General features: G+C 47.1%; 1 protein-coding gene across 10 annotated transcripts; it reads left to right on the top strand.

The window, feature by feature from the left end:
- Nucleotides 1-4,250: 4,250 nt before the first annotated feature.
- LAS1L (LAS1 like ribosome biogenesis factor) lies at nt 4,251-23,938 on the top strand. Of its 10 annotated transcripts, none has more exons than XM_065915640.1 (15): nt 4,251-4,655; nt 5,405-5,530; nt 6,528-6,597; nt 7,424-7,505; nt 8,360-8,653; nt 8,940-8,986; nt 9,851-9,960; nt 11,646-11,731; nt 12,091-12,141; nt 12,450-12,656; nt 13,023-13,170; nt 18,243-18,754; nt 21,552-21,699; nt 22,189-22,391; nt 23,604-23,724. In XM_065915640.1, the coding sequence occupies exons 1-14, from the start codon at nt 4,324-4,326 to the stop codon at nt 22,376-22,378; spliced, it is 2,403 nt and encodes an 800-aa protein (XP_065771712.1). In that variant the 5' UTR covers nt 4,251-4,323; the 3' UTR covers nt 22,379-22,391; nt 23,604-23,724. The 10 variants fall into 10 exon arrangements, with proteins under 10 accessions (XP_065771712.1, XP_065771713.1, XP_065771711.1 ...); XM_065915641.1 differs by having other exon boundaries at nt 4,253-4,655; nt 12,091-12,120; nt 21,549-21,699; XM_065915639.1 differs by having other exon boundaries at nt 4,253-4,655; nt 21,549-21,699.
- The last annotated feature ends 340 nt before the right edge of the window (nt 23,939-24,278 follow it).

Here is a 24,278-nt window from a genome sequence, read left to right as displayed (position 1 = left end):
AAATTTCAACATTAAGGAAACTAAGATTGTGGCATCTAGTCCCATCATTTCATGGGAAATAGATGGGGAAACAGTGAAAGCAGTGTCAGACTTTATTTTTGGGGGGGGCTCCAAAATCACTGCAGATGGTGACTGCAGCCATGAAATTAAAAGACGCTTACTTATTGGAAGGAAAGTTATGACCAACCTAGATAGCATATTAAAAAGCAGAGACATTACATTGTCAACAAATGTCCGTCTACTCAAGGCTATGGTTTTTCCAGTGGTCATGTATGGATGTGAGAGTTGGACTGTGAAGAAAGCTGAGTGCCGGAAAATTGATGCTTTTGAACTGTGTTGTTGGAGAAGACTCTTGAGTCCCTTGGAGTGCGAGGAGATCCAACCAGTCCATCCTAAAGGAGATCAGTCCTGGGTGTTCATTGGAAGGACTGACGCTGAAGCTGAAACTCCAATACTTTGGCCACATCATGCAAAGAGTTGACTTATTGGAAAATATCCTGATGCTGGGAGGAATTGGGAGCAGGAGGAGAAGGGGACGACAGAGGATGAGATGGCTGGATGGCATTACCGACTTGACGGACATGAGTTTGAGTAAACTCCGGAAGTTGATAATGGACAGGGAGGCCTGGCGTGCTGTGATTCATGGGGTCACAAAGAATCAGACACAATAGAGCGACTGAACTGAACTGAACCGACTGAATTCCCAAGAAGTTATGAAATGGTCCAAGAGACCAGAAACTTTGAACAAGAAAGGAGAGTTTGGTCTGCACGCTTTGCCCATTTTCTGGTCAGTCCCTGAAGGAGATGTTGGCATTGGCAGGTCTGTATAAACCCCTGACAGGTTTCTGCCATAAGCCATATGAGGTCACCATGGAACCACAGAGCAGGGCATCTCACTTTTTTTCGCGCAGGGCACGTCATTCATTCACACAAGTGCACCATAGAGTTAGTAAAGTACAGCAGAAAATGTGTTCACTAGGAGAACAAAGAACTGGAGCTCCAAGCATCCTTACCTTGTCCTGAAGAATCCTGGATGGGCCCCCAATATGAAAGGTTGATGTTGACCCATGAAAAGATGCCGGAATTCTTGGTCTCTGGAAGATAAGAATTCAATCTGGGGCCAGAGATGAGGCTTGATCGCTCAGAGCTTTTGTGCAATAGTGTTTTATTAAAGTATAAAAGGCATAGAGGAAGCTTCTGACATAGACATCAGAAGGGGGCAAAAAGAATATCCCCTTGCTAGTGTTGGCAATGGAGTTATATATATTTTAATTAGTTATTACAATGAATCAAGAGTGTCTCAAGTTTGTGAAAATTTTACCAGATCTACTCCCACAATTTACATTTTAGGATAACAAGATTGTAATTTAACAACAGAAAGATCCTCCAGACCCACTCCCATAAAATACATTCTAAGATGTTAGGATTAGTCAGAAGGTTTTCAGGAAGGAGAAACTGTCCTTCAGGCAGATACATTATTGTTGTATAATCCCTAGTAGAGAGTTTAAACTGAGTTGTGTAATTGACTAAGACTAAGGAATGCAGAGTAAAAAAAGTTTGTCCTTTTCTCCCCCTTGAGAATTCCAGACCCTCAATCTCTACTTCAAGAGCCCCAGATCCCTTTCTCCTCCTTGGGGGCCCTGAACTTCTTATTAATCTGCCTAGGAATTGACTCTATCTCTAGGACATGGAAGCAACCTAGATGTCCATTAGCAGATGAATGGATAAGAAAGTTGTGGGACATATACACAATGGAATATTACTCAGCTATCAAAAAGAACACATTTGAGTCAGCTCTAATGAGGTGAATGAACCTATATTCTCAGGATTATTGAGCCAGGATAGATTCCATAGTGCTTGTGGTAGGCTGAATCCCCTCCCCCACCCAAAGAAATCTACCTCCTAATCCCGGATACCTGTGAATATTACTTTATATTGTAAAATAAATGAAAGAATGCTATTTTACATAGTAAAATAAAACTTAAAAATAAATTTAATTGCAGATATAATTAAAGATCTTAAAATGGGGATATTACCCTGGATTATTCAGATGGGCCCTAAATTTAATCAGATGCCATAGAGCGAAGTAGAGAGAGATCTTACACACATTGAGAAAAGGTCAAGTGAAGACAAAGCAGAGACGTTTGAAGATGCTTCTCTTGAAGACTGAAGTGATGTGGCTATAAGCCCAGGAATGCCAGTAGCCTCCAGAAGCTGGAAAACACAGGCATGGATTTTCCCACAGAGCAGCCAGTGGGACTATCATCCTCCCAGCATCTTCATTTCAGCCAAATAATATCGACTTCTGACTTCCAGAACTGTGAGATAATTTCTGTTGTTTTAAGCCACTAAGTTTGTGGAAGATTGCTATAGCAGTCACAGGAAACTAATACAGTGCCTCCTCAAAGCTATCACTACTTAACAGACTTAATCCAGTAATTTCTAATTCTCAATAGGTCTCAGGCCTCATTTTCCATATACTAGACACAGTGCTCGTCTTAAGTGCTTTGGTCAAGTTTTCTTGGAACACATCGTTTTTCAGGTTCATGGAGAAGGAATGGGGAATGATAGGGCCCTTTACCTGAAAAGTACTATAGAGTACCCCATGAACTATACAGTAAATAGAATTCTCCAGGCCAGAATACTAGAGTGGGTAGCCTTGCCCTTCTCCAGGGCATCTTCCAAACCCAGGGATCAAACCCAGGTCTCCCACATTGTAGGCAAACTTTTTACCAGCTGAGCCACCAGAGAAGCCCTACCTGAAAAGCACTATCCAAAAATTACGTCTAAACTACCAAAACGTTCATGAATGAGTTCTGCAGACCTGGCAGCTCTTCTGACTGGATTGGATCTTAAGGAGTCATATAAGCCATCTACCCATCTTTGCCTGCACACAGCTAAGATCCTGAACATGACAAAGGTATCTGGTTTCTGGAAGATGCTTGGGCTGCTCAGAACAGAGTATTTATCATTCAAGAACTATGGGCATACTAGATCTTAGGAGAAGCTGGCTGGAGAAAGCAGCACATAGAAAATGGATTGGAATTTATTGCTATAAAGTGAAAAATAATTATTCCCAGCAGTGCTGCTGGTATGTTAGCAACAGTTCTCTCTCAAGTGTTAGATTAGGAAATAAATTCTGTGAAAAAAGATTAGAACAGAGTCTTGAACACATTTTAACCAGCCTGTAAAATTCAACCCTGAATATTCATTGGAAGGACTGTTGCTGAAGCTCCAAAACTTTGGCCACCTAATGGGAAGAGCCAATTCTTTGGAAAACACCTTGATGCTGGAAAGATAGAAGGCCAAAGGAGAAGAGGGCAGCATAGGATGAGACAGTTCGTTACACTGCATAACAGGACTCAATGGACATGAATTTGAGCAAAATCTGGGAGATAGTGGAGAACAGAGAAGACTGGTATGCTACAGTCCATGGGGTTACAGAGTTGGACACGACTCAGTGACTGAACAACAACAACAAAATTAGAAGGGCTTCATCATATTGCTTTCCCCTCCAGAACGCCGGAATCCCAAGGAACTGTGCAGAAAAACTAAGTATACTTTTGTGGATGTGGTAACCAACATAGCAGTGGAATGCTGGTAGAGTAAAATCCAATTTTCGGCTATAGAAAAGAACCTAGAAATTACCCAGTCTAAACTCCTCAGTATACAGATGTGAAAACCCAACAGATTTTTAACCCAATTTTAGATATTTAGATACTAGATGCTATTTGCTGTGCAGTCTTGATTTACTGTCCACAGTGTTTTACTGGGTCAGGTGCTGATTCATGGCAATAAAAACAGAAGTGCATTTCCAGTACACTGAACGACCATAATCCCGCCGCCGCCCGCCAAGGAGCTCAAAGCAAAATTCCTCCTGCAGTCCAGACACGTCTCGCCGCCGCCCGCCAAGGAGCTCAAACTAAAATTCCTCCTGCAGTACAGACACGTCCCGCAGCCGCCCGCCAAGGAGCTCAAACTAAAATTCCTCCTGCTGTCCAGACACGTCCCGCAGCCGCCCGCCAAGGAGCTCAAACTAAAATTCCTCCTGCCGTCCAGACACGTCCCTCTGGGTATGGGACAGAAGCCTGTTAGCAACCAGGAAATAAGCGGAACGTTGAGGCTGAACGTTTGCTGTTATGACGTTTACTATGAGGAAAGAACACTTCCGGTTGCCTTTCCCTCAGCTTGTGGTTTGGGCAGCCTTTAGCTGTCGCGTTTTGATTTGCTTCGCTAACGCTGGGACGCGGGCTTACGTCGGGGTCACGCTCTCCCATTGGCTGCTGGTGCGGCGGCGGTTTGGAGTGAGGGTAGCACATTGAGATGGAGGCTGATCAAGAGATGGAGGCTGATCTTCAGTGCGGCGGCACAAGGCCTGAAACCGATGTTGAGCCCGTTGAGCCCGATGTTGAGCCCGATGTCCGGTCGGAATCCGAGATTGAGCCAGGTCTGGGTCCCCGGGGAATGGATCTTGTGTGGAGTGCGTGGTGCGGGAAGTGCGTCAAAGAGAAAGGGTCGTCGCCACTCTGGGCCCAGCGCATCGTGGTCGCCTGGCTCAGCAGGGCCGAGTGGGATCAGGTGATGGTGTATCTGTTCAGTGACGACTATAAATTGCAGCGGTACGCGCTGAACCGCATCACGGTGTGGAGGAGCAGGTAAGGCGGTTGGCTTAGCCCTCCTGCCTGCGTGCTTGTGGCACTTCACTTCTTCCTCTATAGGGTTTCTTAAGGCCTTACTATCTAGTCTTCTCCTAAATGCTTAATGGTTCCCCCACGCGTGGTTTGGGCATTGCTTGTCTCAGTGTGCCTGGGGGAAAAGTCGCAGCAAAGCTCTTGCACTAATCCCATTTGCGGAAAGAAACGGGTGTGCCTCAACAGCCCTTTTGTCAAATCTGTGAGCTTTAACCCTTACCTTCTCTCATCTTGGGCTGGGTACTGAAGGAACTGCTGTGGCTGAGCCAGGCAGGGCTTAAGGAATAGCACTCTAGGGTGGATTTCTATTCGAATTAGAAAGGGTGGTGGGAGCTTGCCTGAAAAATCCATGTTTGAATGGGGTGCTTCAGTCTAGTTGGTAAGATTTAGTTGGGAGCAGACAAGGGACTAGTGTCTTCAGAATAAGGTGTTTTTTTATTTTTTTTTTCCCTAGCTGAATGAGTTGAGGGTGAAAGGGGTGTGTCCACACTTAACTGTTGATTGGTTGTGTAGCAGTTAGGCATCCTGTATACTGTTGGATCCCAGGGACATTACCTACCCACCCCCCACCCCCATCTTCCCAGCTTCTTGATTTGTGTCTGTTAACACACTCTTTAGCCAGTAAATGATAACCTACAGAAAGTTAGATTCTGAGGTGGAGGGTGGGCCAGTGTAAAGGACCTTTATGATGGTGCTGGACTGTGGCCCTTTAGGTTAGGCAACGAACTCCCCCTGGCAGTGGCTTCTACTGCTGACCTGGTACGCTGTAAGCTCATGGATGTAACTGGTGGCTTGGGCACTGATGAACTTAGACTGCTCTATGGCATGGCATTGGTCAGGTAAGACCTACATGGGTAGGGGTGTGTGGGGGGTGGTTTTGAGGGTGGGGGGCATGGGGCTTGCACGATAAGCCAAGTTTGGCTTTGGGTGCTCCCTGAAGCAAAATGCCTTGTGTGTCCTTGTGTATGGGTCACCCTGTGATTGCTTAACTTGACAGCTTTTGGTAACCCCCTGTTAACACACATTCCTCTTTTTTCCTGAGAGCCTTCTCTCCTCCATTTTTCTTCCCCTCTCTTTGGAATATAGGGTGAGGGTGATTTAGACCAAATGGTCTCTTTGGGTCTCTTCCAGCCTTTACAGTTCGATTTATTTTCTCCCTTTTACTCTTACCTAGAGGAACCTTTCTGAATGCTTCGATGTTCTTGACCATGATTTAATGTGGTTTTTCTAATCCTACCCTTGTCTACACCTTTATCCCATTCTGTTCATGAACACTGAAAGGTTGCTGAGTTGTGGAAACCAAGATGTGGGCCAGGAGTTCCTGATTTACAGAGTGGCTCAGAGTGGGTCTAGCTGTCTCATGTACATCAAGAAAAAGGTTGCCTCTGAGTTTTTCATCTGTCACAATTTTTGCTTAGCTCATACTGTTTCCCTTGTTTGCCTTAAGGTCGTCCTTAGCTCTTCTTACCTTATCCATTGTTTAACTGTGCTCCCCATATCGTTTGATGTAGTCATTTGTTCTAGCATTTATAACATATTATGTTCTAGCATAATATGTTATATTATGTCATGGTTATATATCCTAGACTGAACTCTTCAAGGCCAGAACAGTGTCTTATTCATCTGTATGACTTCAGTATAGGGCAGACTCTCAGTAATGTTGAACTGGATGGTACCATTCCTGCTCTGGCTGACACCAACCATAAGAACAGGACAGTCATTGGAAAGGTTGTGGAAATGCAAGGTGTCAGAAACTCAGCAAGGTGTTTTGAAGCCCCACTTGTTTGAATAAAGCAGTTACTTGGGCTCTGCCACTTATTTCTCCCCCAAACTCAGGTTTGTGAACCTTATCTCGGAGAGGAAGACAAAGTTTGCCAAGCTCCCTCTCAAATTCCTGGCTCAGGAGGTGTGTATGATAAAGTGGCCTTGCTCAATTCTCTCTCCTCAGAAGGGCTCACTAAATGGGGCATTTAGTGGGTACAGTCAGTCTAGCTTATCTCACAACTGTCAGCCAAGCCCAGCAAGAACCCAGAGCCTCAATTTTTACCTTGAAAGAAGCAGGCTTGCTTCCTTGCTCATGGCTGCTGTCTTCAGTGGGCTTGGTCTGCCCAGCTTGCTGGGAATGGCCCAGGTGAAGCTGAGGCACCCCAGTGCACCACTGGGTGGGGACAGGAAAGAGGTGGCAGTTAAAGAGCCTACTCTCTGGCTGTTGACAGTCTGAAGGAGGAGACAAATCCAGCCAAGCAGCGTGAAATTGTAAGACATTCCTGCTTTGAGTGAGTATATGAGGTGTGTAGAGACCCAGATGGCAGACAGGTTCTCAACCATCAAGAGAAGCTTCCTGGAGGAAGTCTGGGAGGGAAGGAGGAAGGAAAGGAGAAAGAGAAGGGTAAAGGGTACCCTGGGAGAGGAACTGGTACTGGCAGGGCAAAAGGAGGCTGAAGAAGGTGATTATTAATGCTCATTCACAGGAATCTTCTTCATTGGAGTAGGGTAGTTGGTGGTTGGGGGAGGCAAGTATCTTCTGATTTTCAGGATCACCTCCACAGAGGCTAAAGAGAATCAGGAGATCTGGTTTCTAATTTTGGCTTTGCCACTAAGACCAGAACCTCCTCTTAGGACCTCTGTTTCTCTATCTGTAAAATGGGGAGAAGCCAGGCTAATTCATCTCTGTGGCCCTTTCTGCTTTAATATTTTCTAATTTCTGCGCGCACACCCTCCTCCACAATCAGGTGAACATTCCGGATTGGATTGTTGAACTTCGCCATGAGTTAACCCACAAGAAAATGCCCCATATAAATGACTGCCGTAGGGGTGAGTCCCCAGGGAGTATACATATCACAGTTAAGCCCAGAAGCCTGGGCTGGGTGGCACTGTGGGGAGAAAGAGAGGGAGGAGGGTCTTCACCTGGGGTCAGAGCTGAGACTAGGGTGAGGCAAGTGAAGCATTCACCTTGGACACAAACTTTAAGGGGATGTCAAAAGCTCAGTAATCAAGATAAGTAACATTTTAATATAGAAAAACTTACAATGATCATAATACCAAACATGAATAAAGATAGGATTAATAATACTGATTTCTTCTTTTGCTTTAAGCTCCAATATACTGTAGCAAGGCACTCTTCTGATCCTGTTTTGTTGCCTCAATTACTGAGTTTTTTGGCATCCCCTTAAATTTTGTGCCTGAGGAGGGGAATGGGGAGTGGGTTGAGAGGTGTGAGCCATCAAATATCATGAGTCCAGGAGTTCTTTGGACACCCCGTTCCAACTAAGAACCCCTGATTCAGCCTAACCCCTTCATGTTGGGGAAACTGAGATCTAGAAAAGGGAAGAGACCTGATTGGCTAAGGCTTTGTAACTAGCTAGTGGGGCTGGGTCTCTATTCTTCCACTTGCTAGCCCCATTCCATTTTTGGCGTCCCATCTTCAAGTCTGGTATTAGTTTTTTTCTAGGAAATGTGCTGGTGAGTGGGAGGAAGCAAACAACAGGGGGATAACCCAGAGCAAGAGGGGCTGTTTCTGGATATGTGAGATTTGTGTCTTCTTGGAGCCAAGCCTCTTTCCCTGGGGCTTTCCCATAATGTTTGCAAGATGAGACTGGGGGCCTGCTGAGGAGCTGCTTGCCTGTGACTGTTACTATGGCACTACTTTCCTTCCTCCCCTCCTTTAGGCTGTTATTTTGTCCTGGATTGGCTCCAGAACACCTATTGGTGCCGCCAAATGGAGAATAGCCTGAGAGAGACCTGGGAGTTGGAGGAGGAGAGGGAAGAGACAGATGAAGAAGACCAAGAGGAAGATAAGAAAATTGTTGTTGATGACATCAAAGAACAGAATCCAGAGCCTAAGGATGAGGAGAAAGGTGTAGAGCTGAATGTCAAGGCTGATGGAGATCGCGAAGGCAACAAAGACAGCAAAGAGGTTGATCTGCTTTTACAAAAGGCTCAGAGACATAAACAGTTGTATGGTAGGTGTCTGGTGCAGAAAGGGGCTCGTGAGCTTGGAAGACTCAGGCTTATGATTGACTCTGGTTATTTCGCTGACTTGGTATTTCCTTTGGGGTTGTGTTGAGGCTTAGCTTAAAAAAAAAAATTACTGTCAAAAAGCATCTTCATTGAGCCCTGTGAAGCAAGAGAGCCAAGAATTCTAGTTCCCATTTTACAACTCAGGAAATGAGGTGAGGGGGCTCAAAATTCCATCAGGAGTAGGACACAGGGTTGGCTGCTCTATCTGTTACCCTATTCTGTTTTCAGAAAGAGCCCGAGAATTGCTGGTATCCTATGAAGAGGAGCAGTTTAAGGTAAGAATGTGCCCTTGACTTGGCCTGTTTTCACCTGCCTTAGCCATTTCTTCCTTCTTGCCAGCTACTTGAGAGAAGTCCTAAGAAGGAAATTGAAAGAAAAGTGGCAAAGCTTGAGGGAACTTCTTAGAAATGGGGAGGCGGGGAGTAGGAACCAGACAAGAGGAGCAGAGTCCGGTTGGCCGATCTTCCACATCAATAGAAGGGAGCAGATGATGGAAGTTTGTGGATAATTGGCCCTACTGTGTGGTAGGGAACAACCAGGTTTATGTGGTTTCACAGACCTACAGTATTGCAGCTGATCAGCAAATGGCATCCAAGAGCCTTCCTAGATCAGGTGAGCTTATGGGTGCTGTTTTAGCAGGAAGGGAGGTAGCTTACAAACCATTCAGCTCAACCCTTCCTTTTCACAGATGAAGAAATTGAAGCCATGGATGAGTGAAGGGACTGGCCCAAGGTCACATATGCAGTTAGTGATAAAACCAGGACAAGCACCTGGATCTCCTGATTCACTTTCTTCCATAACTCATTGCTTCCTCTCACCCCTTAGTCCAAGGTTCTCTGCCCAACTCCCAACCAAATGCCCCCATTGGATATCTGTGTATTGGATTATCTGGTTATTGGGAGCTGCAGGGAATTTGGGGGGTGGGGAGGGAGGAAGAGGAAGAAGAGAAAATCTGGAGCTTGAGTGTCAGGATATTTTTAGTTGCAGAGCCAATAGGGATATTGTGAGCTCACCCTGGCATACCCTGCCATATTCCCTGAAGGGAAGTGCTGAGAGGTCCTATGAGAAGGAATCCTGGAGGGATGGGGGAGGGTTACCTGGTTGAACTAGCCTTCTGATGGGACCCTCTTTGCTGGCAGGTGCTGGAGAAATATAGGCATTTACCTCAGGCCATTAAAGCGTGGAATAACCTGTCCCCACCTGTAGAATGCATCCTGGCAGAGCTCAAGGGCATTACATTCGAGAACAGGTGTGTAACTAGGTAATCAGGGGCTGCTACTCTTCTAGGGTAGAGTGTAGCAGCCTTCCTGAAATTGGTTTTCATATCCCAGCTTGCTAGTCTCTGCTGTAGGAAATTCCGGGGTAATCCTGATCCCCCACGGGTGACCCTGTATTTCGCATGATCCACTTTCGCAAGCCCTGCAAGCTACCAGGTGTAGTTTGCCTACTCTGAGTCACTGGACTGGCTACAGGCAGTAATGTTTACTGTCATGCATCCCCTGGCCAGCTTTGTTTCTCTGTGTCCAGTGGTACATGAAACTCTTGGCAACTAGGAAGAGCCCTGAATCTTTTGCTTTTTCACTGCCTATCTCTTAATCTGAGTTTGAGGTAAAAGATATATGGTAGGCACTGCTGGTCTCTTAAACTGCTATGAGAGGATATCAGCATCCCTTGGATAGTTGTGGTTGAGGGGACAGAGGAGGGGCCTTCCCAAGGCCTGGATCCTTGAAAGATTACGTTCCCACTGACCCACCCATTATGGCCATGAGCCTTATTCCCCCCCCCCCCCCCAAAGTAGTACTCAGTTCAACTAGAGCAGACAGTGTCTATCCATTCTTCTCCTCCCTAGTTACCTAAATTCAGCTGGAAAGGGCTTTGGAAAGAGGTTGAAAAGAATCTGGGATGAAGCTGACAGTATAGGAAGGTGGTGTAGGTGACAGAGTGGACCTGGGTAGCAGGCAGTACCTGCAGTGCAGATTAGGGTTGTTCATGATGTACTTTATTCCTAGGACACTAATAGTTCAGACGGTGTTTTTATCAGTGTCTGCCTAGCCTAGGCTTCTTAGCTGTACCCATCAGGAAAGAGGTGAGTGGTGACTACCTCAGTAGCTGGGAAAACTATCATTGTGCTATACAGTAGTGTCTGCCTGATCATGCTGAGCAGGCAACTGGTTGACTGTTTTAAGTGCTATTCCTGGATATTGACCTGAGGAGACAGGAGATGAATAGGACAACTCTTTCCTCCTTGAGCCTGAGCATGACAGCCGTCTAGACGTTGAGACATCTTGAGAGCTCTTGTTCCCCTTTGGCCCAGTCAGCTAGGAGAGACTCCCTTAGGGAACTTCTAGCTTCGGAGGAGACAGCTGACACTGATTTTGGTTTGAGCTAGATGGGAATGAGAGATTACCCCTATTGCTTAAGCTTTAACCTCTGTAACTTAGTTCTGGGTTCTTGCAGGCTATAGGAATGAGAATAATATTTGATCCATCAATGGAGTCCCTAAAGTTTCTGCTTCTAAGATTTGAATGAAGGCAACCAGGGAGAAAGGGAGGGGTAGGAGATTGGACAACTGTAAAGAGAAAAGACTGGGCAGGACCTTGACCCTATGATCACAGGCATTTAATTCCTTTATGGGCCTGGGACTTTCCTTCATCTGTGCTTTCGGGCTTGTTCAGCTACTGTTGCCCTTGTTATGGGCCTCAGATTAGTATGTGCTTGGTAGATGCTTGTTCAAAGCCCTCTGATCCCAGTTTTTGGCTCAGCCCTTGACCCAAGAGGCAGGGGTCTGAAAGCCAACTGTCAGCTGCCTTCCTTTTTACCCATGCTGGTTTGGCCTTTGAGTCGAGGCATTGGCAGCCTTGGGAGTGGGTAGGGGAGTAGAAGGGGGTCTTCTGCCTGCTTCAGTTTACTTAATTTAGTGTCCTCTTGCTCCAGGGAGGCTGTGCTAGATGCTTTTCTGGATGACGGCTTTCTCATCCCCACATTTGAACAGTTGGCAGCTTTGCAGATAGAATATGAAGGTAGGGTCCTGGAGACTCACTACAGCCTTAGGGTATGGGTATCCTGGACAAGAACACCAGGGGTGGGCTGGGTGGCCCTGGATGGGGGGTAAGGGCTGTTTCCTGACATTCCATAGCTACTGGAAGCCCCTCCTGGCAGAGCAGAATGTAGCCCCACTGAAAAGTAGTTGTTGGTTTGGGCTATTCTGAGGTGGCCTGGAATTGGGTGGGGTGAGATAGGGTGGATTGGGATTGGGGTGGGGGTCTTAATGCCATTATTTTGCTATATTAATTATGATTTAGTCACTTGCTAGAGAGCTAGAACAACAGAACTGGAAGGGCCTTGTAAGGTCATGTAGTGCAACATCCTCATGTTACAGATGGGCAGACTGAGGTCCAGAGAGGGGAAGGTACTGATCCAAAGTCACACAGTGAGTTATTGACAAAGCTGAAGCTAGAACCAGAGCTGTCTTTCTTTTGTACTCTGTTTTGAGTCAGTTGTTGTTTGCCAGATACTAACTGGTTTCTCTCCCTACTGTTCTGCTCTCATGTTTCTTTTTGCTCTGCGGTGGCAACTCTGTTATTATTGGTGGGGCCCCCTCTTCTTCTCCCTCCCTCTGCTTGATTTCTTCCCTTCCTTCTCTCTCTCCCTCTTCTCTCCTCCTCCTTCTTCCCTCCCTCCTTCCCTCTCCCTTTCTGCTTCCCCTTTTCCTGTCAATGGATGTTTCTCACAAACCAGAAATCGTGGACTTGGATGACGTCCTGGTGCCAAAGCCGTTCTCTCAATTCTGGCAGCCCCTGCTTAGGGGCCTGCACTCCCAGACCTTCACGCAGGCCCTGTTGGAGAGGATGTTCTCTGAGCTGCCAGCCTTGGGGAACACTGGGATCCGGCCCACCTACATCCTCAGATGGACCACTGAACTGATTGTGGCTAACACCAAAACTGGTGAGGAAGACTAGTCCTAGCCCCAGGGCTTAATGCAGCCCAGGCAAGAGCATCTGCTACTGTTCTCATATTGAATAGCACCAGGCAGATACATCCCGTGTTAAAGGCTAAACCTTTAAGGTCGGCCCAAGAGGGCCCTGCAGCAGCAGGGACAAATCTCCCTTCACCTTTTTCTTCTCAGAGCCAAGTAAACTGGACTGGGGCCAAGGGTTCTGAATGCTTTGAGCAATGGGGAGGTTTAGAATGTCCTCATTGAAGGAATGTTGAAGTCTGGGGGGACAGAGAGGGACAGCTAAACTTTTTAGATGCAAGATTGGGTGGGGGGCTTTCTCTTTCCTTCTTCTCAGGCCCTGTCTTCTTTCTCAGGACGGAATGCCCGCCGGTTTTCTGCCAGCCAGTGGGAAGCAAGAAAGAACTGGAGGCTCTTCAACTGCTCTGCCTCCCTTGACTGGCCCCAGGTGGTTGAGTCCTGTTTGGGCTCACCTTGCTGGGCCAGCCCCCAACTCCTTCAGCTGTAAGTCTTTTGAATACCATCCAGTAAGAGGGTGAGACTCTGCAGGCCTCAGGGCCACAGGCCTAGAGTGGTAGAGTTGGTTGAGTCCTTACAAAGACCCCCCTCCTTTCAAAGATCTCCCCTCCAGATGAGAGAGTTATTCTGAGTCCCAGAGAGGGAAGGGGTAGGATATATTCTTGCCTAAGATCACAGAGATTAAGAAGTGGCTGAACTGAGTCCAGTATGAAAATGGATAAGACACCCCCCTACAGTGCTTAGCACAGTGGCCTGTACAGAGTAAGTGCACAATAAATGGTAGCTGCTGTTGATGATTGAACCCATTTTGCTGACTCTATGCCCAGTGGTGTCTCTATTATCTTCCCAAAATGTACCTCTCATAGGTGCTTAACAACCTTCAGTGGCTTATTATTGCTTTCCTAATGAAGACTAGGTTTCTTAGCCTGCATTCAAAGATCTCTCTGCTTCTGCTCCAGTCTATTGTGATAATCATACCTCCTTGACTCCCCTTTGCCCAGTCTGCTCTGAGTGCTATGATCAAAATGAATATTGCACTGGTTCTGTAGATACCTGTGGTTGTCTCCCTTTCCTTTTTTCTGTCATTTCCTGACACCACACCACTCCCCTCATACTCATGGAAGGTTTTAGGACCCAATTCTCTTCCTGCTTTTTGGAGCAGTATTTGTTTCTTTTGAGTGATCCATCTGACACTGCGGTTCCTCAACTTCAGTGACCTTCATCCTCCACTACACTGAGCAACTCATTTCCATTACTCAAAGCTGTTCCACCTCTGAAAGCTTACATCCCAGCATCCCACTTTGTGACTATCACCTCTTGTCTACCACCTCTTGTCCTACCAGTTCTCACCCTTGCATCCCATAGCATCTGTTCTTTGCCTGCATCCAGACCTCTATCCCTCCATTTCTTACCTGCCTCAATCTTGCTTCTCTTCACTCCTGTCTTTAGTTGATCACTTCAGTCACCCATCATCAGCACCCTCCACTCTGTCCATCCTTTGGCATATCTGACTTACAAACTGCCAAGCTGGAATTGATCCTTCCCAGTCTGCTTCTCCCACTCCTCAGCCCGGTAGCTGAGCTCTGCTGGAGAAAACCACATAGCCCTGTGGATTGCTGCCACTGCAGAGGTATGATTTTTGATCTCAGGCCAGGTCTCAGTTTGGCTTGTCTGAGCTTTTACTTGTTTCCTGCCCACTTTCTCTCCTGTTTCCTGACTGTTCTAAACCCTTACTAGTCACCTCAAACCCCTCCCCCATTTTACCCTAGCTCCCTTGAGCACATGGAGGCCTCTGGCAGAGCCCCCATGACCTGAGGTCCAGACATCATCAGCTGATCTCTGGCTATGCTCAGCATTGTCGCCAGTCTCAAGATGAGGTGGCCTTACCCAACCTCAAAGCCTACTCCTCCACCTGTTCTTTGGAGCTACCTCTGCCAGCATCACTGGGGCCTCACCCCAGCCTCTCCCTTGCTCTACTGGCTCTTGCTCTTCAACCTGTGAGCAGTGTCTGAATTTTTCTTATCTTAAAACAGCAATCATAACAACACAAACGAAATCTCCTTTGACACTGCATCCCTCGGGTTATCAGCAACTTAATCACTCCTTTCACTCCTGTCAAAACATCCCAGAAAAGTAGTGTGTATTCAGCAGTCTCAGTTTCTTCACTACTTTCTTATGCCTCAACCTGCTGCAGTCTGGCATTCACCCCTAGAGCTGCTTTGACCTAATTAGCAAATCCAGTGGGCCCTTGTCCATTGCCTGTCTGCCGCATTGATGCTGTTTGCTACTCCTTCCTTGAAATGCCTGTGCTTTTTTTTTTTTTTTTTTTAAAGAAAAACTATTTCCTGTAAAGTACCAAGGCCCAAATCTCTTTATTCTAACTCAGGTCTTTCCCCAGAAATTCAACCTCCTGTATTTGACTGCATGCCAGATATTTCCCCTTGGATGGCCTCTAAGTACCTTACTGTGCTGAAAGAGCGTTAGTTGTCTTACTCCCCACTCCAGCCCCAAAGTGATCTTCCTCCTCTGCTCCCTGTCTCACTTGGTGGCAGCACTATCTACCCTGTCATTTTGATTCTCTCAAGTGTTTTCAAATCTGAGATTTTCTCTTGTCATTCTGTTTCTCTTAGTGTCTCCTTCCCTCTATCAGACTAAGCTTTCCAAGGGCAAGGGCTCTGCATTAGCCACCTGTGCCCCAACACACTTGCAAGTCCAGTCTCCAAACAAATCTCAGCAAATATTGTTGAACTAAATTATATTCTGCTATCATTGCCAACAGTGCTCTCTTTGGTGGGAGTTGAGGAATAAATGAAGTGGGAGTCTGAATGCTTAGACCGTTTTAGCCCCCCTTATCCTCTCCCCATGGAGTCTGAAAGTCTTTCTTGAATCCTAATGCCATTTGTGTCACAGTTGTATCTTATAAGTAACTTAAAAGAGAAAAAAAGTAGCCTTGTTGACACAGTCATTGAGGGCAAGACCTCCAGGAGATGGAACTGAACCAAACAGCTAAATCTCCAAATTTGTCTGCTATAGACTGAAAATGATACAAATGGGTGGGAAACTGGGAGGAGAACCAGAAACTCCTAGAGACATTTGAGTAATTCTAGCAAGAGAAAAAATAAAGGAAATTTCAAAGTTCTGAAGGAATATGGCATGTGTATGTAATGGGAGCAGGAATGAAAAGAGCGGCATGGAGAGGTTTGGATAGATGGCCTTTAAAGTACTTTCCAGTCCTAAGTGCCTGCAGAGTGGAAGCTGCTGGTCTTGGAGAAGTCTGCACCACAGAGATCTTCTCCCAACCCAAGCATACCAGAGGGATGCGACACATGCCAAGCAGTAATAGCGACTCACGTGGGTATGGTTTCTTGTACACAGATCCTGCCTTACCTAGATAATCAGTGAGTTGAGTCCTCATCACACCATTACACAGGTTGGGAAATGGGATTTCCTCAGGTATTATGCTGCAAGTCAGTAGTAAGTCTTCAGGCCAGATCTGGGACCAGAATCCAGATATACTGTCCTTCCTCCTATGTTCTATATACAGTGTTCCATTAGATTGCACTTATAGAACATGACTTTTGTTTTCCCCATAGGAAAAATAAAATGTACGATTGGCAGTTAAGTGTCAGACAAGTATGCTGTGTTTGTAGGAGCTTTTTCATTTGACACAGCAATCTTTTGGAGTCAGAGGTATTGCAGACACTGAATTTAATAGATAAGAAAGACACTGAGGCTCTGAATAGAGTGAAGTGACTTATCTAAAAGTCATACAATTTGTTGATGGTGGGACAAGGATTTGGGCCCAGGTCTTATGAGTCCAGAGTTCACCTTATTTCCACCAGTGTGATCTGTGACCTTCTCAGTCCCTAGATGTGACCAGGCAAACCTGAGGAAGGAGATGGATTTTAAGATTCTTATCACCCCCATACCTCAGTGGTCAGACTAGACAGCTTAAGAGGGTAATAATAAACAGTAGTTATATGGTGTCTTGCCAAGATCAAGTACCTAAGAATATTTATTATTAATCGCACTAATGGACTGCAATGAGAGGGAAGAAAATTTCTCTCTGGCTCTGCTTCTTAGTAAGGCTGGAAGCTTTTTAGAGAGCTTCCCCCACCAGCCAGCCAATATCAATTCAATTTGAGCCAGTGCCATCTTAGAATATGAAATTACCCCTGCAGAGAGGGTCTCCCAGTCTCCCAGTGGAGTCACTAGTTCCCAGCCCTGTCCCCAGCAGCCAGTGACCAGCAACCACACCTATGTGGCCAGTCTGCCTATGGGCTCTAGAGAGAAAACAGTCCACTGAGCACATGGCCCTTCCATGAACAACCTGCAATTCAAACTCCATACACTTAGAAGGAAACTATCCATCTGTGCATCTTTCCCATGCCTCCAGCACTGATCAGGTGTGTGTTGGGTGCCTGGTTCTCTGTGAGGCTCTGCAAGGGATACTCACCCTGTACCTCCCCAGGAACTCTCCTTCCCAGTAACTTTGTATCTGTTGGTAGTTTAGTTGTTAGCACTGTCCTTTGTGTGCACGATGTCATCATCTTTAACTTTCCTCTGCCTGTCCCCTACCATCTGGTCACCAAGCCCTGCTGTCTGTCTGCTCTGCATAGCTTCTCTCTCTCCCCGTCTCCACTGCCAGTGCCCTGTGTCAGTCCTCACTGACTCTCTGGTCTCCCTGACTTCAGGCTGCCCAACCCAGGCCATCCTCCACACGGTCACCCTGGCGATCTTCAGAAAAGCGGCCTTCACCTGTGCTCAGAAACATCCAATGACCCCCTCTACCCAACATACACACACCCTAACCTTTGCAGGCTTCTCTTGCTCCCACAGCTCCTCAGCAAAGCTCTACTCCTTGAGCCAGGCTAGTCTCACTGCATACACACAGCCCTGTGTGCTTGCTCTTGTCTCTGCACGAAGCCCTCCCTTGATCTCTCCTGCCCACCTTGTGCTCTCTGCCTCCCCCCAGCTCTTGTAGTGCCTGAGTCTGCAGTGCTCATCTGGCCTCCCTCCCACATCCTGCTTTGTCTTGTCAGCTGCTGCTTTTCTTCCATTCCAGACTGGGCTATAGTTGTTCCCAGACAGGAATCACACTTTGTTTTCCATGAGGAAAGAGCACCGCATACTTCCAGTATATCTTTGGAGCAGGATAGATTGCCTAGCTAAAGAAAGGAATCTACCATTTTCATGTCCAGCCCTGCAGGCGTGTTGACTAGTTTCTATATTTATATAGCATTTTAGTATTATTAATAGCTATCATTTATTGCTTGCTCACTATGGGCCAGGCACTCTATGTGAGCTATGCTATTTACTTCATTCAATAACCCTTAAAGTTAGGTACCATTATTGTCCTCATTTTACTGAGAATGGAAGTGAACCACAGAGATGAATTATAGAGCTTGTTTAGGGTCCATGGTCCTGTGTTCTCTTTGCTCTTCTGAACTGCCTTTCAGGGGAGGTCTGGAAGCTCCGAGACCAAATTCAAACTGGAATTTGGTATGAAGTGACTTGAGATTCTGAATCTTTCTTACTCCATTCCTCCCTTTTCTTAGCATCTTCAAAGCCATGGGGCAGTTCCTGCCAGACGAGGAGCAGGAGAAGCTGCTACGCATCTGTTCCATTTATACCCAGAGTGGAGAAAACCAGGTGCAGGAAGGTTCAGAGGCTTCCCCCATTGGGAAGTCTCCATACACAGTGGACAACCTGTATTTGATCCTCAAACCAGGAGGCTCAAGCTCTGGGCCTGAAGGAGAAGCCCAGCCACAGGAGGAGCAGGGCAGCCTGAATGATGTCAAGGAAAATGAGAAGGAGAACAAAGAGGCCGTGAAAGACCAGGTAGAAAAGGATGAAGAAGAGGAAGAGGAAAATCATCACCAGAAGTGGGAAGAAGAGGAGGAAGATGATGGTGACAATGACAACAATGACGGGGATGAAGATGAGGAGGAAGACAGGATGGAGGTGGTACCTTTCTCTACAGAGGAAGAGTCCCCCACTGCCGAGAATGCAAGGCTCCTAGCCCAGAAAAGAGGAGCTTTGCAGGATTCTGCATGGCAAGTTAGCTCAGGTAAGAAGCCTGTTAACCACTTCTCCCCACATCTATCTTCCCTCTCTGGCTGGCTCTTGAAGCTTCCCTTCACCCTCAAGAAAGGATGGAAAGTAGCAGGAAGTAGCCAGCATGAGGCAGCCTGGTATGTGGATGACAGCTGGTTTCCCTCCCCCTTAGGATGGAACATGTGAGCATCAGGGACCTTAGCACTGTCATGCTGCCAGCTGCCACATGCAGAGAGCGCATTCAGAGGAGTTGGTGTGGATGTAGGCACTGGGCAGCAAAGCAGAAAGTGACAAGTTGGGAGTGGATATATGTGTGATTCTGCATGTGTGTTTTGCATGCAGTGATTAGGTGCAGGGAGCCGAAATATAGTGCTGTCTGTGTATAAGTGAATGTATATGTATATGGACATGTGGAGGCTGAGTGGTGATAGGACAGGATTTTGCTGTATGTATGAGAAAGAAGGAACCCAGAGGTATTCAGGTAGACAAAGTGGAAATGAGATCAGAAAGGGGAGAATAAGGAACAGGTCAGATTTTTGGTGAGCATAAAAGTTAGTGAGACAAAGCCAGTAGGGAGCAGGGGACTTGGATGATAGGTAGGGGGAACATGAGTCTGCTCCTGAGGGTGGTGAATGTCCTCATTTGGGTTGGGGAGCAGGGACCTTAAGGCAGGGGCATGCCTAAGGAATAAAAAGTCTGAGGTGTGCACATAGGCATGTGTGTATGTGTACACACTTGAGGCAGGGATAAATGTTAGGCATAGCCTGTGTGATGGAGCCTGGGGGGGTGGGGAGGGAGGGAAGGAAAACAGCTGGGATTGGGTGTGGTGTGGGGTAGACATGGTAGATTATAGAGGGAGAGGGGAAGGCAGTGAAGAAACTTAGGGTAAAAATGAAGTCTTTGCTTTTACATGGAGGGAAGGGCTGGGGCCCTGAGTGCTAGGGGCCAGGGAACATGTTTATGTTTGCATGTATGCACATGGGTATGTGCCTGCATGTGCTGGACACACCAAGGCACAGTGACAGAGAACTGTCTTAGGATAGGGAGGACTGTGCTTGAAAATATCTAAAGGGAAGGGCAGTGACTGAGGAGAAGAGTGTGTGTGTGTGTGTGAGAGAGAGAGAGAGAGAGAGAGAGAGAGAGAGAGAGAGCACAGTAGGGGGAGGGAGGGAGAGAGAGTAAGGGTTGTAAAAAGAGAAGTTGTGAAGTGGGCGGTAGGTGCATCTGTGCATACATGGTCATATCTGTTTTTGTAAAAGGAGACAGGGTTGCCAAGACCCATGGGGACCAGGAGGCATATGTAGGAAAGAAATGGAAGCAATAAGGGGGAGAGTGATATGGAAAGGCCTGAGAACAGTCAGTGAGCCAGTGAGACATCTATAGGTGGCCTGTGTGGTCTGTGCTATCACTGGGGGGACATATACAAGGATATAAGGCTAGAGGGGCAGGGGCAATGATGTAGACAGAATTGGGAGCATTAGTGATGGGGAGGGAAGGAGGATGGTCAGGTCAGTGACAGACATGGAGGGAGCGGTCCCTGTGTACAGAGGTATCTTTGTATCCATAGGGCAATGCAGTCACAAATTTCTTCTTGTAGGAGAACCAGGGGTTAAGGGATGGGCAGGCAGAGGTACATCCCTTCCTGAGGGAGTATTTTGAGTAACATAAAAGTTTGTAGTCCTGGGTTGATACTTTCCAGAATGCCAGGGGAGAATTCTTTGGGTACCAGGGAGATGCAAGAGGCCAGAAACTGGATCTGTTTGGAAGAACTCACCAGTGAAGGCTTCGCTTGCAAAATTGAATGCACTAGTGTAAGCATGGGGAAGGGATTTTTTTTGGGGGGGATTTAATATAATACTGTGTGGAAGGTACTTAAAATGATAGGACATAATAGGTGGAGAGTGCCTGACATCATCCATTCCTAAGTATGGGGGGCTGGGTCAGTGGGTGGTGGTGGTGGTGTTGTGAACAGGGAAAGGCTAGGACTTTGAAATCTTTCCCTCTCCCCCTCACTGTTGCTTCCTCTCTATGTGTATATACATATGTGGGGATGCAGGGACATTAAGATTTCTGGTTTGTGTATGAGAGGCAGAGAGTAAAACTGGAAACATTGAGTGGAGGGTTAGGTCTGTGTGCTTATGTATGTATATTTAGGTGTCTATAGGGCGTGGGATATGCAGTGAAACAGCCCTTCCTTAGAGAAGGGATGTTCTTTGTGTATGCATCTGGGGGCAATAGAACCTTGCAGTGGGGAGGGAGAGCATTACACCTCTGACAGAATATTCACCTTGAGGTGGTATGTGGGCCTGTATATGTATCTTACATGTGTCTGTCAAGGCAAGGTCACTAAGAAATGGTGTGGCTCTCAGACATACTGAGGGGACATATGTATGTAGGATATCTAAGTTATTCAGATATACAGAGATATCTGGTTTTGAGGAGGAGATGCAGTGGGAATTCTGTTTGTGTAGGGACATGTTTGGGGAAATGGAAGAAGAGCAGAGAGGAACAAAAATGTCTATAATTGTATACATGGTATGCAGGGGGTGGGCTGTGGTGAGGGTGCTGCATGTGAATGCACAGAACAGCCATGAAAAGGGTATGGGGTACTGTGGAAGAGATAGGAAGCACTAAGGTGGAGAAAAGTTCATGAGAAATGATGCGTAAAGGAGTGGGGTTGGAGTTACACACAGAACCTGTGCTATGTGGGGAAGTAAAGTGGGTAGATGGACAGGATAGGTGGGCTTGTGCACCCATCGGAGAACTAGCTCATCACCCCTTTCTTGCCTCCTCCTTTTGCTCCACAGAAGATGTGCGATGGGGCACTTTCCCCTTAGGTCGAATGCCAGGTCAGACCGAGGACCCAGCAGAGCTTATGCTGGAGAATTATGACACCATGTATCTTTTGGACCAGCCTGTGTTAGAGCAGCGGCTGGAACCCCCAGCTTGCAAGACTGGGTGAGTGCCCACGGCAGCAGGATTTCTCACCCCTTTCTTTGCCTCATGCAGGAGGGAGGAAGGGAGGGAGGGTAGAATATAGAATGGGGTGGATGGGGGAGGTAACTGTCCCCAGTCAGGATCTAAATGAATGAAATATAATCTCCAGTCCCTGGCTGGGCCCTTGCCAAGACTCCCAGCCCCTAGTGTGGAGGACCAGTGAGGCAGCTCCACACAAAACTGGCTTGGCATCCCTCTCAGAAGCGTCTGGTTTGTGTGTGCATACGTGTGTGTGTGTGTTTGTATGTATGTGTGTGTCTGTATTTTGGGAAGGGTCCATAGCTTTCAACAGATTCTCTAAAGGGATCCACTACTCCTAAAAAGTCAAGAACACCCGGGTGCTCTAATTCAACTCTTCATGTTCCTCAGGTGAAAACTGAGGCGCAGAAAAGGGTAGGGATTTGAGCAAAGGTGCACAGAGTAATCAGTAGGCCTCCCTGCACTGTCCAGGCATCTTTGTAGCAAGGCCTATGCAGGGCTCCATGCTGTCCCTCGAAACTCACCTCTGGATCACAAGTGTAGGAGCCCTTGGGTCATCAGGGAGCCAGGAACCAAGCAACCCTTGCTGAGGGGTTCTGCTGGTAACACAAAGAAGCCCATCAAGAGGGCCTGTACATTCTGGAATGCGGGGCTTTTGTGACAAGGACAATCCTGTGAGTATAAGACAGAGACCTCTGTGGGCCCCTGAAGCAATCTGTCCCTGTGCCACCTGCCCACTTCATAGATGAACCCCTCTTCCTCTAGACATTCAGAGAGTGGGCTATGGAACCCAGGGACCCCAGCAGCATGCCAGGCCCAAGGCAGGTTGTGGACTCTGTTGTAGGTCAGGGCAGCAGGCCTCTTGGAGAGTAGAGGAAGCAGCTGGGGAAGCCAGGTGGTCTGTAGTTGGGAGTGGGTCCCATATGTTTTGCGAGAGAGACCTCCTCTCCTTTGGGTAAGGCTGTCTTGATGAACATCAAGTTATCAAGGGTGAAGTGTAGGTAGGTAGAGCTATTAAATCCAGGAGGCCCAGTCCTACATCCCTTGTAGTAGGGAGAATTCTTTAGCTGGGGCTGGCATGCCCACTCCTGCTCCTTGTCTCAGCTCTACTCTGACTTATCTGTGTGATCTTGAACAAGTCCCTTCTCGTCTCTGAGCCTCAGTTCCCTTGTCTGTGAGATGGTGAGTGATGGGAGGGGATGAGGCTAGATAATCTCTAAGGGTTTTTCAGCTACATTAGTGTAACCATGGATCTGCCTGAGAGGAAGGATGATGGCTTCTTTCTTAACTTTCACCCTCATCTACCTGGAAATGACTTGACCTGCAGGAAGAAGGGGAAGCAAAGAGTATTCTGAGCAGGGCCAGGGAAGGGGAAAGCAGTCTTCTCCCTAGGGTAATTTTGCAATCCTAGGATGGGAGCTGGGCCAAGCCCTGCAGCCTATACCTGGCCGTGGGCCCCTTAATGAGTTATTGGAGTGGGAGGGACCCAGCCCACTGTCCTCTGAGCCCCCAAGATCTAGCACCTTAGAAGAAAGCCTTTTAAGGCAGCCACTTTCAATACCTCCCTGGGAGTAAGGTGGTGTGGTCTCCCTTTCCTACTTCAACCCAAATAGCTCTGCTTTAATCTGATTTATGTACTGGGGTTCTAGATAAAGTTTCATTTGAAAAGTTCTATTCCTTTCCCTCTTCCTTCAGCTGAGGGGAAGGCAGAGCCACCCCTGGGGCCCATCTTGAAGTGGCTTCTCAGATATATTCCAGTTCCTTTGTAAAGCCAGGCAAGAGGGGAGGTACTTCCCAAAGACACACATATCAAGCACCCTTATCCCCTCCAGAGCCTAAAACTGCCTCCTTCCCTGACTGACCACTCTTCTCCCCTCTCTCTGTAGCACCCTAGGCCTGAGCTGCAGCAGTGGCAGCAATGACAGTGGCAACTTGAACCAACTTCTCTGGAGCCAGGATGAGCTTCATATGCTCAAAGCTGGCGTACAGCTCTTCTGATGACTGCCCTGGTATAGGTGTTCATTAAGTGTTAGTGGGGCAATAGCCTACCCTCCTTTGCCTCCCCCAGTGTACCTACCTAATGCTCCAGAAAACAACCTGGGAGATAGCCTGCATCAACCATATCAGCTCAGCTCTCCATCATAGTAGAATTTTGAATATATGTTGTTTTGTTTTATTTTGAAAAACAATAAACAGGCCACTGTTGTTTTGATGTTTGTGAGATCCAGGGTTGTGTGCTTCTCCCTTTTTTCTGGGGGATCCTGAGAAGATGGGATCATAACAGCAGAAGTGGGTCTACTGCCCTTTGTAAGCCTTTTTTCTGACTCAAACCATTTTTACTCCCTTCACTCAAATGTAACGTGGGGCCAGCTCACTTAGAAGCATCAGACCTCGGAAGAGACATTGGTCATAAATCCCAGCCAGCATCAGGGGAATCAGCTCAGAACCTCCCTGACAGCTGGAAGATCCAGGTCTTCCTGTTGCTACCCAGCATGCTTCTGACCCATTTCCCTGCCTTCCCTCACTGGGCACCAAACAACATTTGAAAGCCAAAGAGAAAT

Source organism: Muntiacus reevesi, chromosome X (genome assembly GCF_963930625.1).
Source record: "Muntiacus reevesi chromosome X, mMunRee1.1, whole genome shotgun sequence".
Classification (NCBI taxonomy): Eukaryota; Metazoa; Chordata; class Mammalia; order Artiodactyla; family Cervidae; genus Muntiacus; species Muntiacus reevesi.
Note: the sequence above shows the minus strand (reverse complement) of the source record. Positions and strands in the feature narration are given on the sequence as shown.